This window comes from Staurois parvus, unplaced genomic scaffold (assembly GCF_062004578.1).
Source record: "Staurois parvus isolate SC_StPar_1 unplaced genomic scaffold, SC_StPar_1.0 ptg000634l, whole genome shotgun sequence".
Classification (NCBI taxonomy): Eukaryota; Metazoa; Chordata; class Amphibia; order Anura; family Ranidae; genus Staurois; species Staurois parvus.
Window position 1 is genome coordinate 9,999,640 of NW_028318430.1, and position 17,934 is coordinate 10,017,573.

The 17,934-nt window shown below is 39.8% G+C and overlaps 1 protein-coding gene across 2 annotated transcripts in view; it reads right to left on the minus strand.

Annotated features, from left to right (window-relative positions):
• The window catches only part of ATP11A (ATPase phospholipid transporting 11A), a 224,736-nt gene that overhangs the window by 21,134 nt on the left and 185,668 nt on the right, over positions 1-17,934 (minus strand). For both annotated transcript variants that reach the window (XM_089693567.1, XM_089693568.1), the window contains exons 26-28: positions 11,631-11,696; positions 10,152-10,255; positions 2,473-2,638 (exon numbers count right to left, since the gene is read on the minus strand). In XM_089693567.1, coding sequence (XP_089549693.1) covers positions 2,473-2,638; positions 10,152-10,255; positions 11,631-11,696 — 336 coding nt within the window. The remainder of the gene's footprint in view (positions 1-2,472; positions 2,639-10,151; positions 10,256-11,630; positions 11,697-17,934) is intronic.

Consider the following 17,934-nt stretch of genomic DNA (forward strand, 5'->3'; position numbering starts at 1 on the left):
GTTTACACGCAAAACATGTGCAGTGAACACATTTTTCTTTCTCCAAGAATACCAAAAATACTGAAATAATAAAATCTACTATTCAAGCAAGGGGGGAGGTGTGGTTTACTTGCATATTCTTATGTAAAATAATGAATATATTTTTTTAGTGATCTAAATGCGCTACTAGTTTACTAATATTTATGTACCTGTGTGTACAGGCTCATTGAAAGCAAAAAAAAAAGCCTGAACACCTAAAAACAAGGCATTTTTGGTACCCATGTGCAAGAGCCCTAATACTGCAGGAAAGCCACCTCCTTCATCAAAAAAGTTAGCTCATATACTGACCTCAGACTGCCCTGTTGCCTGTCCTGTGCAGCACTAGGGATCGTTTTTGCAGCAGTTGCATCTGCTGTGCTCAGCTAATAAAATGAGTAGAAGACATCTTTTAATGGATAGACAATGTCTGAGCAGGCCAGGCAGTACAAGAGGGAAAACAGGGGTACCTGAGGTCAGAAGGTGTACTTACTTTTTTCATTTGAAGGCATTCTTGGAATATTATTTAAAGTGGAGTTTTTCTTTCAGTTCACACTGCAAAATCAGCAATTTTGTTTTAAATCGAGCAGCGTTTATTGTGCACAAAGTTAGATTCCTCAGCATTCTGTGTGCTTGGGTGATACAGGGAATTGGTCAACATGTTTCACCCAAAATACATTTAAAGGGGGTTATTTACCAAAACTGCATGGTGCAAAATCGGGTGCAGTTCTGCATAGAAACCAATCAGCTTCTAGGTTTTATTGTCAAAATGTATTTGAACAAGCTGGCTTCCATGCACAGCTGCATCATATTCTGAGTGCACCAGCTTTAGGAAATCTTCCGAAATATTTTATTAATTAAACTGGACACTAAAATAGAACGCATGTTACTTTAAAAATCTCTGCATGTCTAACCATTGTCATTTGTGGTTTAAAATCTAAATATCTTTTTATCTTATGTTTGCAGAAATAATGTACAGAAGTATAGAAAACATTCGTATGTATGTCTTCCACATATTATTACATTTTAATTGATATTCAAAAAAACCTGTGCAAAGAACATAGTTAAGGTGCAGTAACCCACAGCAGGTAATCAGGTGTTATGCTACTAAAGTCAGGCTCAAATCTGATTGGATGTCGTAATTTAGACAGTATTATCTTCCTTGCGGAAATATCTTTACAAGTTTTAAAAAAATAAATTACACCTGTTTGCATTAAAATATCTTGATATCTGTGAAATATGATCATTTCATACTTGTGCACACAACTCACTTTTTGAGCTTTTTTCTCTAACAGAGTATTAGTTACAAATCACATAATGATGCTTCTTCACATAGAGAACATAAAAGCTAAAAGCAAATAACATAGTACCTGCATACTGACTAGCTAGCACTTAATACATATTCAGCAAGAATGACTGTTAGCTTACATACTGCAGGTGTATAGAATTCTATATATAATATAGACACACAACACTGGAGAAAAGCAAGTAGAATTATATGCTAATGCTTAGTAAAATAAAAGCAACATTGTACCGAATTTGGTAATCTGCTGCCATGTTTTAAGGCAATTGCAGTAATTATTAGTGACAATAATACAGATTTCTTAGTTCATCTGTAATGTTAAATGAATAGGCTTGAGCTATTGTATAGTACAAAAACAATGATTATGTGCAAAGTGCAGTAAAACATAGCAAATAAACAGAAATCACCTTTACCTAACCTGACTACCAGTGATTCAGTTACAGGTTACTAAATGCATTTAATAGGATTCACTTAATGCTTGCCAATTTTATGATGTGATAGGTATGTACACGTGTAGGTCACACCAATCATTCAGGTACTGACACTCATTTTCTAACCTATGCTAGAAACATGACAGAATGCATGTCAAGGACATATACATTTGTTTCCTCGCAATCAAAGATGATTTTTAATTTATTGCTAATTTATTGCACTTTGAACATTATCTAATGCCTTCTCGGAAAGGAAAAGTGAAGCAAAACACAGTACTTGCTGACAGGTCCACAATAAAAACCTATGTAAATGGCTGTTGTTGCCACAGCTGAGGTTCAAATCCAGGTTGCCACTGTCCAGTTCCTGAAAGCAGGGTCAGTTCCAAAGCTGTGCACACCCCGATATGCCTGCCCTATAATTAGCTTGGCTTCCAGAAGTCAGGCAACGGCAACCTTCTACAATAAACCATCATTGTGACAAATAGCCACCATCATGTCAGGTTCCCTTTAATCAATAGAAAAAAAAAACCATATATATAATGAATATATTAACAATGTTATATTAATTAATATGCAACAAAATGGGTAATAAAATGAAAGCTTTACTTTCGACCACAGCATCGTTCACCGTTTTTATAGTTGATTAATATATTATTTCTCCATTGCATCTACCTGCATGAGAGAGTGTGTTAGAAGAATGTGTGCAAGAGCGTTATTGTTTACCTGTATCTTTTCTGTGGCCGTGGGCCATAACAGCCTGCATATAACCTTCTTCAGAACGTCTGGGAGGAGACTGACCGTAACGAGGAGTATAATGCCCAGCCATGCAGGGCCACTGGACAGCATTTGCATAAACACATAATACATCCTCTGATAATTGAGGAATGGCCTAGAACAATAAAAAAGGCACATTATACTACAAAATGTTCTAAGTTAGAATAAAACAAAAACTGATACAATGGGTGTTTTGCTATAACATGAATATTAAACTGTAAGCAATGCAATTCATTGAAGACAGAAGACCAGCAAGATCTCTCGGGGCTCCCATAGCCCACGTCATGTATCAGTTGCTGGCAGTAGATTCTCTGACATTGATCAATGTGACAGGTCAGTGCTTATTAAAATGTAAACAAAATGGATACATTGTAGTTAGTGGCAGCTGTCAGATACACCTAATCATTTTTTTTTCTCTTACATAGGAGTTGATGCAACAGATCTGACTGTGGAAAAAAAGGTTTTACTTATTCATTAAAGAAATAGGAAAACCATTTAACTCCCAATTAATCCTTTTTATCCCTAGCTAGTCTTAAGTAACATACTCTCCCTGTTGTACATGCTTTGTAATGGAAGCAGCATGACAGTGTCATGATAGAGACAAATAAAAAAAATAGTACTTAAGTATGTTTTCATAATGCACACACTCATTGCCATGCATGCTGGCAAATCTGTGAAATCTTTTGCATTATCCATATTTCATGTTAATAATAATAAAAAAGACCTTGCTTAGTTTGTTGTTTAGCATTAGTGAGATGACCATTTGCTAGCATTCGAGGGAAGTGCTTTGATAATTCCCTAAACTTGAGAACAAGAAGTGCTCTCTTTTTTTTCTATGCTAGAAGCTGGGCATGTAATAAGGCAGTTCTAGGTTGAAGCCATTTGTTTACTTGCTTTAAAGATATAGCTTTCAACAAATGAAAAGAGAGAACACTGGACAGGGCTAGGAGAAGCCACAGTGTTGTGCCAATCAGGGGCGTATTTACCACAATGCAAACAAGGCATTTGCCTAGGCCAGCATTTTTCAGGGGGGCAACAGCATCTTTCAGGGGGCAGAGGCATTTTTCAGGGGGGCAATGCCACCCCCAAAAGAAGGGATGGGAGAAGGGACACACGCAGCATGGGAACCAGGTGGGATCTGAGAGAGGCTGCGGGCTGCTTGATGGTGCATGCAGAGCCTGACTCTCATTCCCAGGGATGTCCAGAGATGTGAAGGTGAGTGTCTTCTCTCTCGCAGGGTCGGGGGGTTGCCAGTGTATGGAGGAAGGTGGTAGTAGAAGGCTCTCTCGGGTGGGGGTGGAGGCTGGGGTGTTGCTCAATGTCAGGCTCTCTTCATGGGAGAGGGGGTGCTGGTTGGTGTCAAAGGTCTCCGTGGGGAGGCAATTGTTGGGTTGCCTAGGGCAGCACGAAACCTAACTACACCACTGGTGCCAATGCAATTTAGAACATACGACGACAATATATTTTATATGTGTGTGTAATGACACACTAAGCATGTGTTGGGAAAAGCCTTTGACCTCTGGGCTGTGAATCTTGTAGAGCTGAAGCAAATAAGTCATAAAGAACCCCAGGTTCTGCACTGGGCCTGCACAGCAGTTGAGAGGACTTCTGGAATTGCCAAAAAGCACATAAGGCACTGACAACTGGCACTACAATGACTAGGGTTAACCCTTTTACAACTGCCCAACATATATACAGTCATGGCCGAAATTGTTGGCACCCTTGATATTTTTCCTGAAAATCAAGTATTTCACACAAAAAAGGTATTGCATTAACACATGTTTTGCTATACACATGTTTATTCCCTTTGTATGTATTGGAACAAATATAAAACAGAGGCAGAAAAGCAAATATGACATAATGTCACACAAAACCCCAAAAATGGGCTGGACAAAAGTATTGGCACCCTTAACTTAATATTTGGTTGCACACCCTTTGGAAAACATAACTGAAATCAGTCGCTTCCTATAACCATCAATAAGCTTCTGACACCTCTCACCCGGAATTTTGGACCACTCTTCCTTTGCAAACAGCTCCAGGTCTCTCTTATTGGAAGGACACCTTTTCCCAACAGCAATTTTAAGATCTCTCCACAGGTGTTCAATGGGATTTAGATCTGGGCTCATTGCTGGCCACTTCAGAACTCTCCAGCGCTTCTTTGCCATCCATTTCTGAGTGCTTTTTGACGTATGTTTGGGGTCATTGTCCTGCTGGAAGACCCAGGATCTTGGACGCAAACCCAGCTTTCTGACACTGGGCCCTACAGTGCGACCCAAAATCCTTTGGTAATCCTCAGATTTCATGATGCCTTGCACACAGTCAAGGCACCCAGTGCCAGAGGCAGCAAAACAACCCCAAAACATCATTGAACCTCCACCATATTTTACCGTAGGTACTGTGTTTTGTTCTTTGTAGGCCTCATTCCGTTTTCGGTAAACAGTAGAATGATGTGCTTTACCGAAAAGCTCTATCTTGGTCTCATCTGTCCACAAGACGTTTTCCCAGAAGGCTTTTGGCTTACTCAAGTACATTTTGGCAAACTGTAGTCTTGCTTTTTTATGTCTCTGTGTCAGCAGTGGGGTCCTCCTGGGTCTCCTGCCATAGCGTTTCATTTCATTTAAATGTCGACGGATAGTTCGCGCTGACACTGATGCTCCCTGAGCCTGCAGGACAGCTTGAATGTCTTTGGAACATGTTTGGGGCTGCTTATCCACCATCCGGACTATTCTGCGTTGCAATCTTTCATCAATTTTCCTCATCCGTCCACGACCAGGGAGATTAGCTACAGTGCCATGGGTTGCAAACTTCTTGATAATGTTGCGCACTGTGGACAAAGGCAAATCTAGTTCTCTGGAGATGGACTTGTAACCTTGAGATTGTTGATATTTTGCCACAATTTTGGTTCTCAGGTCCTCAGACAGTTCTCGTCTCCTCTTTCTGTTGTCCATGCTTAGTGTGGCACAGACAGACACACAATGCAAAGGTTAAGTGAACGTCTCTCCTTTTTATCTGCTTTCAGGTGTGATTTCTATATTGCCCACACCTGTTACTTGCCCCAGGTGAGTTTACAGGAGCATCACATGCTTGTAACATTCTTATTTATCCGCAGTTGTGAAAGGGTGCCAATACTTTTGTCCAGCCCATTTTTGGAGGTTTGTGTGACATTATGTCGAATTTGCTTTCTTTCCTCCCTTTTTTTGTTTTGTCCCAATACACACAAAGGGAATAAACATGTGTATAGCAAAACATGTGTTAATGCAATACGTTTCGTGAGAAATACATGATTTCCTGGAGAAATATCAAGGGTGCCAACAATTTCGGCCATGACTGTATAAGGCAACAAGGGGAGTTTTATGCCCATACGCCTCACACACCCATCCCAGCACAAAGTCTAAGCTGTCAAAAAAAAAGCTCTTGCTCTGGACTAAAGATCAGTAGCTGGTGTGACAGTGGTCATGATTGCCAATCCTGCTGCCACCCAGACATTAAGTATTGTTTAAAGGTACAATGGAGTGGGTGGGAAGGGGTTAAACAAAATTAAGTATATCTTATGCTCACATTCTGTCTCTTTTTCTTAAAGTTTAGGAAAAAAAAATTATATATTATATAATTATATTATATTATATATATATATACACATATATATATATACATATATATATACATACACACACTCACACACTGCTCAAACAACTTAAAAGGAACACTTTTTAATCAGAGTATAACATCAAGTCTGGTATCTGCTCCTTTGTGCAAGGAGGAACATGATGAGCACTGGCAGAGCCCTACTGCTGCTGTTCCCAGTTGCTTTCACTTTGGTATAATACCACTAACAGTTGACCGTGGAATATTTAGTAGCAAGGAAATTTCACAGATGGACTTATTGCACAGGTGGCAACCTATCACGGTACCACGCTTGATTTCACTGAGCTCCCGAGAGTGACCCATTCTTTCACAAATGTTTGTAGAAGCAGTCTGCATGCCTAGGTGCTTGCTTTTATACACCTGTGGTCTTGGAGGTGATTGGAACACCTGAACCCAATGATTTGGAGGGGTTTCCCAATACTTTTGGCAATATAGTGAATATATACACATACACACACACATACACACTGTCTTTTCCATGTTTTTCTTTGTGTGAACATATTTCATATAATTATTCTGCTACAGAACTTTACTAACATCCATAGTATTGTCATGGTATTAAAAGTAATAAAAATTACAAAGTATAAGTGATTAAAACAAAACATGTCTGTGTTGTCTAACTCTGTCAATTTTCTGGCACAGGATAAAAAATTAATTAAAAAACATCTTGTTGTTATAGGCAACTTAACTGCTTGTTTTTCCAAAATGTACACCAATGTACCATTTATAACACAGTTTACAAGAGCAGGCTTGAAGCACTTGGTACACACAGCAGCTGGAAGTGTATGCAACACAACACCAGCTCCGAATAATAGGGTGGCATCCACAGCACAGTGAATGTTAATAATTTAACTATGCCTACCAGGCATTTTGTTCAAACCCAAACATCACATGTAGTTTTACTGCCAAATGGGCATCACACTAAATGTTCAGGAACCAATAAAATTCTGTAAAGCCTGAAGGCAGAATCCACTAAAAAATATGAACTGAGAGAAAAAAATTATTTAACGATAAGCTAGCTATTAAAAAAGGCGTAATAAAACAGAATGCTAGTTGTCCGTTTTGTAAAAAAAAATAAAAAGTTGACCAATCTACAATTGTAAAGGTTATTACAAATTCAATTTGGACACCTGTAGAATCATTCCAAGAGCATCAGGAGCCCTTTATCTGGGGCACTTTCTTATCCTATTACCTTGCTTTGGTTCTCCAGTGCGATAGGTGATCTTAAAGAGCCAAATCTAGTTGCCGGAGGCAGGGGAAAGCAGACCAGCATTTGACTTTTATATCAGAGTGCCATGGGCTCTGGAGCTCCTGAAAATGCCTGTATTTCATTAAGGCCTAATGCACACTGGCCTTTGGGATGGGTTTTGGATACACTCACAATGACTTGCATCAACGAATAAAAGCAAAGCACAAACGGGCCTAAAACTGACATTAACTGATCTCAAATGTTGCCCATGTCCATTTGCCATTTTAGGCAGTCTTAGATACTGCCGGTGGACTTAAAGGGCATTGACAATCTTTGGTATCCTCATATGAACTTGGTCAGTTTAATGTAAACTTCAACAATGGCTGTAAAAAAAACATGTTTCTGATTGTAGTTTTTAATTCTATATTATCAAGGGACAGCAATATTTGCTTTTTGAACATGCATATTCTGTGTCTATCCATTCCTCTTAATGCAAGTCTATGAGTCTGCTCAGACACACTGAAAACAATGCAATGCAAGTGACATATCATAAATACTTTAAACTCAGAGGTCATTAATCCCATTGTTTAATCTTGGCATTAAAGAATGCCAATGACCTATCTAATCTACAAATAAACAACATAAGGAAATTTAGAAATGTGTGTGTGAAAAACAATCACATCTTTAATTATTTTCAGTTTAACGTTACAATGTTAAATTATATATGACCCCTTACCTTGTGAAAAAACCCAATCGGTTTAAAATACAAATGCAAGGCAAAACCTTTGCGTGTAGATGCACTGCTCAAAAAAATTAAAGGAACACTTTTTAATCCGGAGTATGGCATCAAGTCAATTAAACTCCTGGGATAATGATCTGGTCAGTTAAGTAGCAGAGGGGATTGTTAAACAATTTCAGCTGCTTTGGTGCTAATGAAATTAACAACAGGTGCACTAGATGGGCAACAATGAGATGACTCCCAAAACAGGAATGGTTTTACAGGTGGAGGCTACTCATCTTTTCTGACTGTTTTTCACTAGTTTTGCATTTGGCTGAGGTCAGTGTCACTACTGGTAGCATGAGTCAATACCTGGACCCTACAGAGGTTGCACAGGCAGTCCAACTCCTCCAGGATGGCACATCAATACGTGCCATTGCCAGAAGGTTTGCTGTGTCTCCCAGCACAGTCTCACGAGCATGGAGGAGATTCAAGGAGACAGGCAGTTACTGTAGGACAGCTGGACAGGGCCATAGAAGGTGTTTAACCCATCAGCAGGACCAGTATCTGCTCCTTAGTGCAAAAAGGAACAGGATGAGTACTGCCAGAGCCCTACAAAATGACCTCCAGCAGGCCACTGTTGTGTATGTCTCTGACCAAACAATCAGAAAAAGACTTCATGAGGGTGGCCTGATGGCCCGACATCCTCTGGTGGGCCCTGTGCTCACTGTCCAGCACCATAGAGCTCGATTGGCATTTGCCACTGAACACCAGAATTGGCAGGTCCACCACTGGCGCCCTGTGCTTTTCACAGATGAGAGCAGGTTCACCACGAGCACATGTGACAGACGTGAAAGGGTCTGGAGAAGCTGTGGAGAACATTATGCTGCCTGTTACATCATTCAGCATGACCATTTTGGTGGTGGGTCAGTGATGGTCTGGGGAGGCATATCCATGGAAGGATGCACAGACCTCTATAGGCTAGACAATGGCACCCTGACTGCCATTATGTATCGAAATGAAATCCTTGGACCCATTGTCAGACCCTACGCTGGTGCAGTGGGTCCTGGGTTCCTCCTGGTGAACGACAATGTTCAGCCTTATGTGGCGAGAGTATGCAGTCAGTTCTTGGAGGATGAAGGAATTGATACCATGGAATGTCCCCCACGCCTAAATCCAATAGAACACCTCTGGGATATCATGTTTTGGTCCATCCGATGCCGCCAGGTTACACCTCAGACTGCCCAGGAGCACAATGATGCCCTGATGTTGTCAGGCATGCATACAAGCACGTGGGGGCCATACAAACTACCATTTTGAGTTGCTGCAAAGAAAATTTAGCAAAATGCCTGCTGCATCATTTTTTCACTTTGATTTTCGGGGTGTCTGAATTCAGTCCTCTGTAGGTTGATCATTTTAATTTCCATCAAACAATGGGGCATCCCTATGTTCCTAACACATTACTCAGTCCATATCAGTATAGATATCCAGCATATTTTCCCCACTGAGATCTGATGTGTTTTCAAAGCCTTCCTTTTAATTGTTTTGAGCAGTGTATAAAAGAACACTATAAATGCAAGTGATCTATGTGTCCTGCTGCATAAGGAGCCTAAAAAATTGGGGTGCCAGAGGCATTTCAGCAGGAGGCAGAGAAACAGCAGTACATCGATCTTCCCAATGATTAGCTGTGTAGGGGGCCATATCAGCACAAGTCTGGTGAACAACCAAACAGAATGCAAAGAAGAAAAACGGACCATGCTGGGACGCATGTACTTCTATACCTAGTGTGGTTGATTAAAGAAGACGGTGATCTTGCCAGTCCCCCTGCATTCCTATTTCACACCAGTTAATTACAAGTGTAAGTGCAGAATGTGCCAACCTACAAAAAGTCACAGGATTTCTCCTCATATCACTTTTAGATTAGTCAGAAACTTTAAAGAAAGACAGACTGGATGAGCTTTGCTTATTGCCCTTTACCTTGTTTTATAACAATGAAGATATACCATGCACAGAACTTTATTTAAACATATTGCTGTGTGTAATGCCGACAAAGAAAATGGCAAAAGGGACACTTACCAGACAATCCCTCCCCATAGCAATGAAAAGACAATATAGAATACAAGTGATCCCCAGATCACAAAATGGTTGATCCACGTCCAGTATTGTGTATCCAGTGCAAGCTGAAAGTAAATTAAACATGCTGTTACATGTAAGCCACTAAATTGTATTTGCAACAACAAATAGTGTTTTGCCTGCTGAAAACATACAGTACCTACAGTATCATGTCAGAAGAACTAACCCTCTTTCAGCCAAATAATACACACAATGCAACTACAGTTAGTGGAACCCCTATGTCTCTAACAGTCAAATGTGTGTGAAAGTATTCAAGAAAATGAGGATATTGTGTACCACTGATTCTGCTCGCCATGTTGTAGCCGTTTATGATGGTATCATTACAGCCATAACATGCTTTCCAGGGCTGGATTTCTGCATTGCTAACACAGGCTGTGGCCAAAAGGTGGCAGGTTGTCCGGGGGGTAGAACACAGGCACGCACAGGGTTACTGACTTCCATCAACACATTCCCAAGCATGTACGTGACCGTTCTACTTCTGAGTTTGGGGTGTGCATGCGCATGCCCCCTGCCAACCCATGCTGTGATAAGACACAGCACATGTTTGGCAGAAGAGTTCAGTCAAACACACATAGAACTCTGTACATAGGAACAGCAATCTGGCCGTTTCTTCTCCATGAAAAGCAGGGAGAAAAAACAGCCTGATTAGTAAGTAAAAGCAGATCACATTACACACATTACATTTGTTAGGCAAACAGTTAACCCCTTGATTGCTCCTAGATGTTAATCCCCTCCCAGCCAGTGTCATCAGAACAGTGTTAATGCACAGTATTATCAATGATCACTGTATTAGTGTCACTAGCAACATCAATGTCAGTTAGTGAACCCATCAGCTAATGTCAGTTATTGCCAGATTGCCTGCCACCCTATCACAGTCCTACTATAAATCACTAACCACAGCCGTTAGAGCAGGGGCGGACTAGCAAATCATGGGGCCCCTGGGCAATAGGGGATCATGGGGCCCCTGTGTCCTTGCCCAAACTCAAAAAAGCCTATGAAAAAAAGGTACCAGGGGCATCTCATGGGGCCCTCTACTGACCCTGGGCCCTCAGGCAGTGCCCGAGTTTCCAAATGGCCTGTCCGCCCCTGCGTTAGAGTATAGCATCTATAGCTGCATACATTCCAATATAAACCATAGTTTGAAGCTATAACTTTTGTACAAACCACTTCACATACAATACTGGGATATTTATTTTAACCAGACATGTAGCAGAATATATGCTGGCCTAAATTTATGAAGAAATTTGATTGTTTGATTTTTCTTTTATTGTATATGTTTTATGACAAAGTAGAAAATTCTGTTTTTTCTAAATTTCGGTCTTTTTTTAAGTAAGCTTACATTTATAATTGTAATGTAGAATTCTCTTCTATAATATACAGGTTTTTCCACACAACAATTACAATAATTGATTCCAATCTTACCTTAAGTGTAACCGTAAATACTAGGATAGTGAATACCAGTGTTCCAAAGGTCCAGTTTCCCAGCATCTATAAAAATGTCAAAACCAAAAAAAAATATGTTTTTTCATAATATAAACCTTTTCTTAATCAGCTTCAAACATCACTCAAAGAGTACCGATAGTATTTAGAGCTGATGAATTCATTCAAGTAATCATCATCATTTTGACAAGGAACAGCAAAACAATTCACAAAATAGAAGGAATTGAGGGTACTATAGTTTATGTAAACCGTAACAAACTCCTCTTATTAGCTCCCATTTGGTATGTTAAATCATTTGTTATATATGTTTTGATAGTTGCATAAAATATCTGTTGATCCTGCCAGATATCTAGTAAGCTGTTAACTTCCTGTGCTCTCCTAAATGTCTGGGATGCTCTGTCCATTACTGTTGTCCAAATCAAGCTGAAACTCTGCAATAACATACAGTTCAGTGCTTCTCTGCCTCCACTTTCTAACCTTTCTCAGTTGAGTTGCTGGGGCACCCTTGACAAACCCAGACAGCACCCTAGAAAGGGGGGCCTAGATTGAGAGACAACATTGTTCCTCTAAGACAGTAAATGAGCGTTGTCACCCTGAGACAAGATGTGTGTTACTAACAGGATCATCAGGTGGAAATATAGGAAAAAAGCCTGTAAAAGAAAACGAATGCAGCCGCCACATGGAGTGGCAAGGAAAAATGCATTACATTTTTGTTCTTTGGTCTAAAGTGATGCTAAAGCTTCGTTTTTTTCTTTTTAATAACAAACATGTTATACTTACCTGCAATGGTTTTAGACAGAGCAACCCCAATCCTCCTCTTCTCCCCTGCTGCTGCTCCTGGCCCCTCCTCCCCACCAAGTGCCCACCATAGCAAGCTGCTTCCTATGGTGATCACTCATGCGGGCACCCTACTTTAAGATATGCTCTACATTTCTGATATTGCCATTTCCAAGGCAAGGCGACTGCAGTTGCCATAGGGTCCAATACCTAACAAACAAATAAGAATGCATGGGCCAAAAAGTGTCAACTTTTAACTTAAACGTGTCTAATTTGATGCATTCAAAGATTTCTTGATTATTCAGTGTATGTACAGTATATACTTTTTTTGTTACAGCTAATACTAATAAAATATTATGCAAAATTATGCAATTTGATTGCAATACAATACAAACAGTATTTAATGTGATCCTGACCTGGCCTAAAACATTTCTAATGTAACAGTGCTGAGCTGCATATGTTCATTTTCAAATCAATCTCTGTGACCCTATGAAAATCTTTATGTTTAGATTAAAGTGAATCTGCCATGAGAGATATATGGAGACTGTCACTGGCACATCGCTATAAAAAATGTTAAGACTTCCATATCTCCACCCTTATTTCAAGTCAGTCACTAAGAAAGTGTTCAAGCCATTTGCTTTAGCACGACAAGTTACTAGAATTTGCAGCAAGGTCCAAAATGGCAGCTCCAAACATCTCTCATGTCCCTTTAAGTGTGGTGAATTAATATAAAATTACCTTTGGGATGTGAAACACGCCTAATGTGATAAAAGTTATTTGAGCTGCAATTGTGTATGCCTTCATTGTGGCAAAACACATGTACCAAAAGCACCAACAATTTTCAGACACTAAAAACTAATATTATGTTAAACACATATATGTGAATCATTAGTCCCGCAAAATTATTTTGCAAACCTAAAAAAAAAAATGCTGCTTTATATAATCAAATAATGATATTTCTTCAAGCTGCAGCTCTGTTGAACCCTGTGTTACCTCCAGGGTTGGATCTAGCCTGTCTGATCTGGGGGTGCAGTAAAAAAAAGTCAAGAAGGCATATGGTCAACACACCTTCATTTTATCTTCTTCCCCTATAGTCATCACATTAGAGGCCTACCTTCTCAACAGAGTCCTCCCTTGATATCAGAATCCCCCCATCACATCAGAGCCAGTCCCCATAAATTCAGAGCCCCCCCCCCCCTTCAAATTAATGTACGCCTCTACTAACATCAGTGTTAGCCCCTTCACAATAGTCCACAAAAGTCCTTAGTCATCCCTTCAAATCTTCAATGCAGTTGCAGCATCATAGCAGGATGCAGAGTAGGTCTGCATAGAAACAGGTCTTCTGTCCTCTTCTTTTAAATCCCCAGTTAACATTCATTTTAATGGGCCGGTTACCATCACAATGATATCATGCATCTTGGTTTGCCCGTTGCACCATGGAAATGAATGATGTAGTGCAGTGGACAAGGGCAAGACACTGTGCAGCCATGAAGAGGCTTCCTGATGCCAACATCACTAGTCCTGTGGGAACATGACTGGAATCTGGGGGGGAGGTCAGAATAATGTATAGAAGTGTCAGGCTTTTTTTTCAGGTGATCCTGCCACCTATAGTGGCAATGCTCACTCACTATACTGCATATTTGGAGGATCAGCTTTGTCACTCTAGAACAGAACGTGTGTCAGGACTATGGAACACCTTCCTCTTGTCTTATCTTCATATTATCAGTGGAGGTGCTCTGCCATTCATGGAGCTGAATTGGGAACAGGACAGCACTGCATTTCTGGCAGGATAAACAGGAATTTTTCTTTTACACTACTGCACAGATTTTAAAAAAAGGACCTTCCATGATTTATTTAGCACACCAAAAGGGATCAAATAAGAGAAGTTAATTCGTAGGGTTTACATATGCTTTAAAATGAATCTGCAAGGATAGATGTATGGAAAATGGTGATTGTTTTAAAGAGTGTAGGCTCTGAGGACATCATCCTCATCATTTTTCTTAACAGGATCATAAAGTCTGCTAAAACGTGATGTCGCATGCCTTTTGATTCATTTCATGCCAGGTAACTATACAATGAAGAATTTTATCTTTAATATGAATGGACTTGAATGAGGTTTAACTACTTGAAAGAACACAATTTTTTTCGTTATTATTTTGTTCTTTTTTTTCTGCTCATTATATGTCCTATAAAATATGAGCTATGTTTTAAACTACATAGAATGAACAGACCTGGGAGCTCTCTATGACATGCAGACACCAGCAAATCAGAAAGATTATAGGGTCCAGATATACAGGAGTTCCAAGCTGCCAATTGGCTGTCTGGAGTAGTGATGTCATATTTTGCCAGAATTTACAGTTTTTTACCCACATATTTTCACAATTGCCAATGTGCTGCCCATATTTCTTGCTCATGTGTTGCCATGTTACAATAATCAAATGCCCTTAAGATATGGTCACGTCCCTAAAAATTATATTTTGGCTATGCACCCATTTAGATATGGCATGTAGCCACCAAGGTAGAAGAGGAAAGTAACTGCTGTACTAAATATACAGTGCTCAGCATAAATGAGTACACCCAAATAGATTTGTCAGAAAACCTTTACTCTACTTTAAGAATCAACGTGTTCTATGGGATACTATACTACAAAATTCTCCCACAAATGCGGGCCATTGATTGCAAACAAGATTTGTTAATTTGCACACACACAATATTTTTCCTAACAAATTCATTCAAGACCAAGTTACAAAAATGAGTACACCCCAATGAAAGTCTTCAGAGCAAAGCAAAATCCGAATCAATAAGAATTCAACTACAGGTGAGTCTAATTATTCATTACACAGGTGTCCAGCAGACAGCTGATTACAAAAGGTCGTTACTGAACAAAGAAAACCCTTCCCATTTCATACTGTCAGCAATGGCACCACAAGGAAGAGAAATGTCATAAGGCCTTAGAAAGAAAATCATTTCTTTACACAAGAAACGCAAAGGCTATAAGAAAATCAGCAAAGCATTACATATCAGTCTGAATAGTGATACAAAAATTGAAGAAAGATGGAACCGCAACCATCTCACAGAGATGTCCGGGCCATCCACAGAGGTTAACACCTCAACAGGAGTGTCTTCTGATGAGAGGGGTTGAAGAAAATTGCCATGTAAGTTCACTGCACTTAGCTAAAGAAGTAGAAAGCCAAACTGGTGTGATTGTTTCCCATGACACAATATGGCGTACACTACAGAGGAATGGCATGTATGAGCATCGTCTACGAAGGAAGCCTCTCCTAAAGCCTATGCACAAAAAAACCTGCCTAGAATTTGCCAGGGCCCATGCTTAAACAGAAAAAGACTACTGGGCTTCTGTCCTCTGGAATGATGAGACCAAGATAAATGTTTTTGGAACTGATGGCTTCAAAATGGTATGGTTTCGCAAAGGTGAATACAAAGAAAAATGTATGGTGCCTATAGTGAAACATGGTAGTGGCAGTGTCCTTCTCTGGGGCTGCATGAGTGCTTCTGGTGGCAGGGAGCTGCATTTCATTGATGGTATCATCAGGGGCGGACTGACAACTCCTGGGGCCCCCGGGCAATAGGGGATCATGGGGCCCCTGTGTCCTTGCCCAAACTCAACAAAGCCTATGAAAAAGGTACCAGGGGCATCTCATGGGGCCCCTACTGACCCCGGGCCCTCGGGCAGTACACGAGTTTCCAAATGGTCAGTCCGCCCCTGGGTATCATGAATTCACAGATGTACTGCTCTATATTGAAAGAGAAGATGCTACCATCACTCCGTGCCCTTGGTTGTCGTGCACTTTTCCAATATGACAATGATCCAAAACACACATCTAAGGCCACTGTTGCATTTCTGAACAAGAATAGGGTGAAAATGATTCAGTGGCCAAGTATGTCTCCTGATCTGAACCCAAACAAATGCCTATGGGAAATTCTGGAGAGACAAGTTGAGAATCACTCTCCATCCAGCACCCAGGCTCTGAAAGAGGTCATTCTTGAAGAATGGAAAGAGATAGATGTTTCAATATGTTCATTCCATGCCTAGAAGACTGTGTGCTGTCCCTACAAATCATGGAGGCCATACAAAATACTAGATGTAGTAGTTTTTGTTGTGGGGTGTATTTATTTTTGCATCAACTAATTTGTGTAAAACTGAAGATTTTGTAATCCAAGTTATATTAATAACCTTACTTTCATGTAATGAGCTAAACAAATGTTCTGTAAGACTCAGTTTTGTCAAAATTTTGGAAATTGTTCTTGTGTTCATTGAGATGTTGATTAATATCTTACTTTTCAAATAGGGGTGTACTCATTTATGCTGAGCACTGTACCTTCACTCAGCAACTCTCATAAACTGACCATCTGGTTTATTTAACAAAACCGTGCAAAGAGTGTATTATTAAAATTTGTTATTCACAGCAACCAACTCAGAATTCATCTTCTGTTTGGTTTAGGGCTCTTTCAGACAACTGGTAATCCTTACCGCTCTCTGAAAAGTAATCTGTGGTGGATCACTTTTCAGAGGGCGGTATAATAGTGACTTGCAGGTGTTCAGGAGGTGCTACTGCCACCTCTTGATGCCTTTTTCTTTTATCTTTGTTTATTTTTTTTTAATTTCTGACCTGCAATTTTACATTGCAGGACTGCAATGCAACTGTCGGCAAAGTGTTTGCAGTGCATTGCTTTCAGTGGGTTAGTTTGACAGGCAGTAAGATACACTCCAGTAGCAAAAGCAAAGAATAGGGGTAATTTCCATAAGGATTCTATCTAAAAGTCTAGTAAGAGAATGGATAGAACTGCACAGCATAACATATCAGTGGACACCTTACCATATACGTGTTGGTTGTCAAGATCTGAAGAAAGCAACAGTGGCAGAAGCAAAAGAAACAGAAACATAAACATGCACGGCACAACATAACTATGAACAAAAACCAGAAGGTGTAACACTGAAAGGGTATGTATCAAGGCAAATCCAATGCATCTGTAGCATAAGACTGCAAATTCGGAATAGTCACAGTTTTATATCCCCTAGCTTCTGTGCTTTGCTCTGATACATAGACCATTTAAGCAGAAAATGGCTACAAAATGACATGTAACAAATAAATTAATACATGCATTTACTAGAAATGAAATGTTATTGGTTTTACTGTAGTCTATGTTACTATGATTACAAAATCATTGATCCAAGGAATTTGTCTGGTCATGTTTGCTTTCATTAGGATACTTAGGCAGTCCTATTTTTACTATAATCTCAGATCAACACTCCAGATAGTAGGTTTTTTTCTTATAACAGACTTATATACCATCAAAGCATACAGTATATAGATGTATGCTTATCAAATGAATTTACTGCTCCTACACTATGATAAACTCTGAGGTGGGAAGTCAGTAAAGGATACCTGTAATGCTGTGGTGGGAGAATGCAGAGAAAGAGAGAGAGAACATTTGCTATGGGCCCCATATCAACTGGATTGGCTGCTATAGTAGAATGTTATTTAAG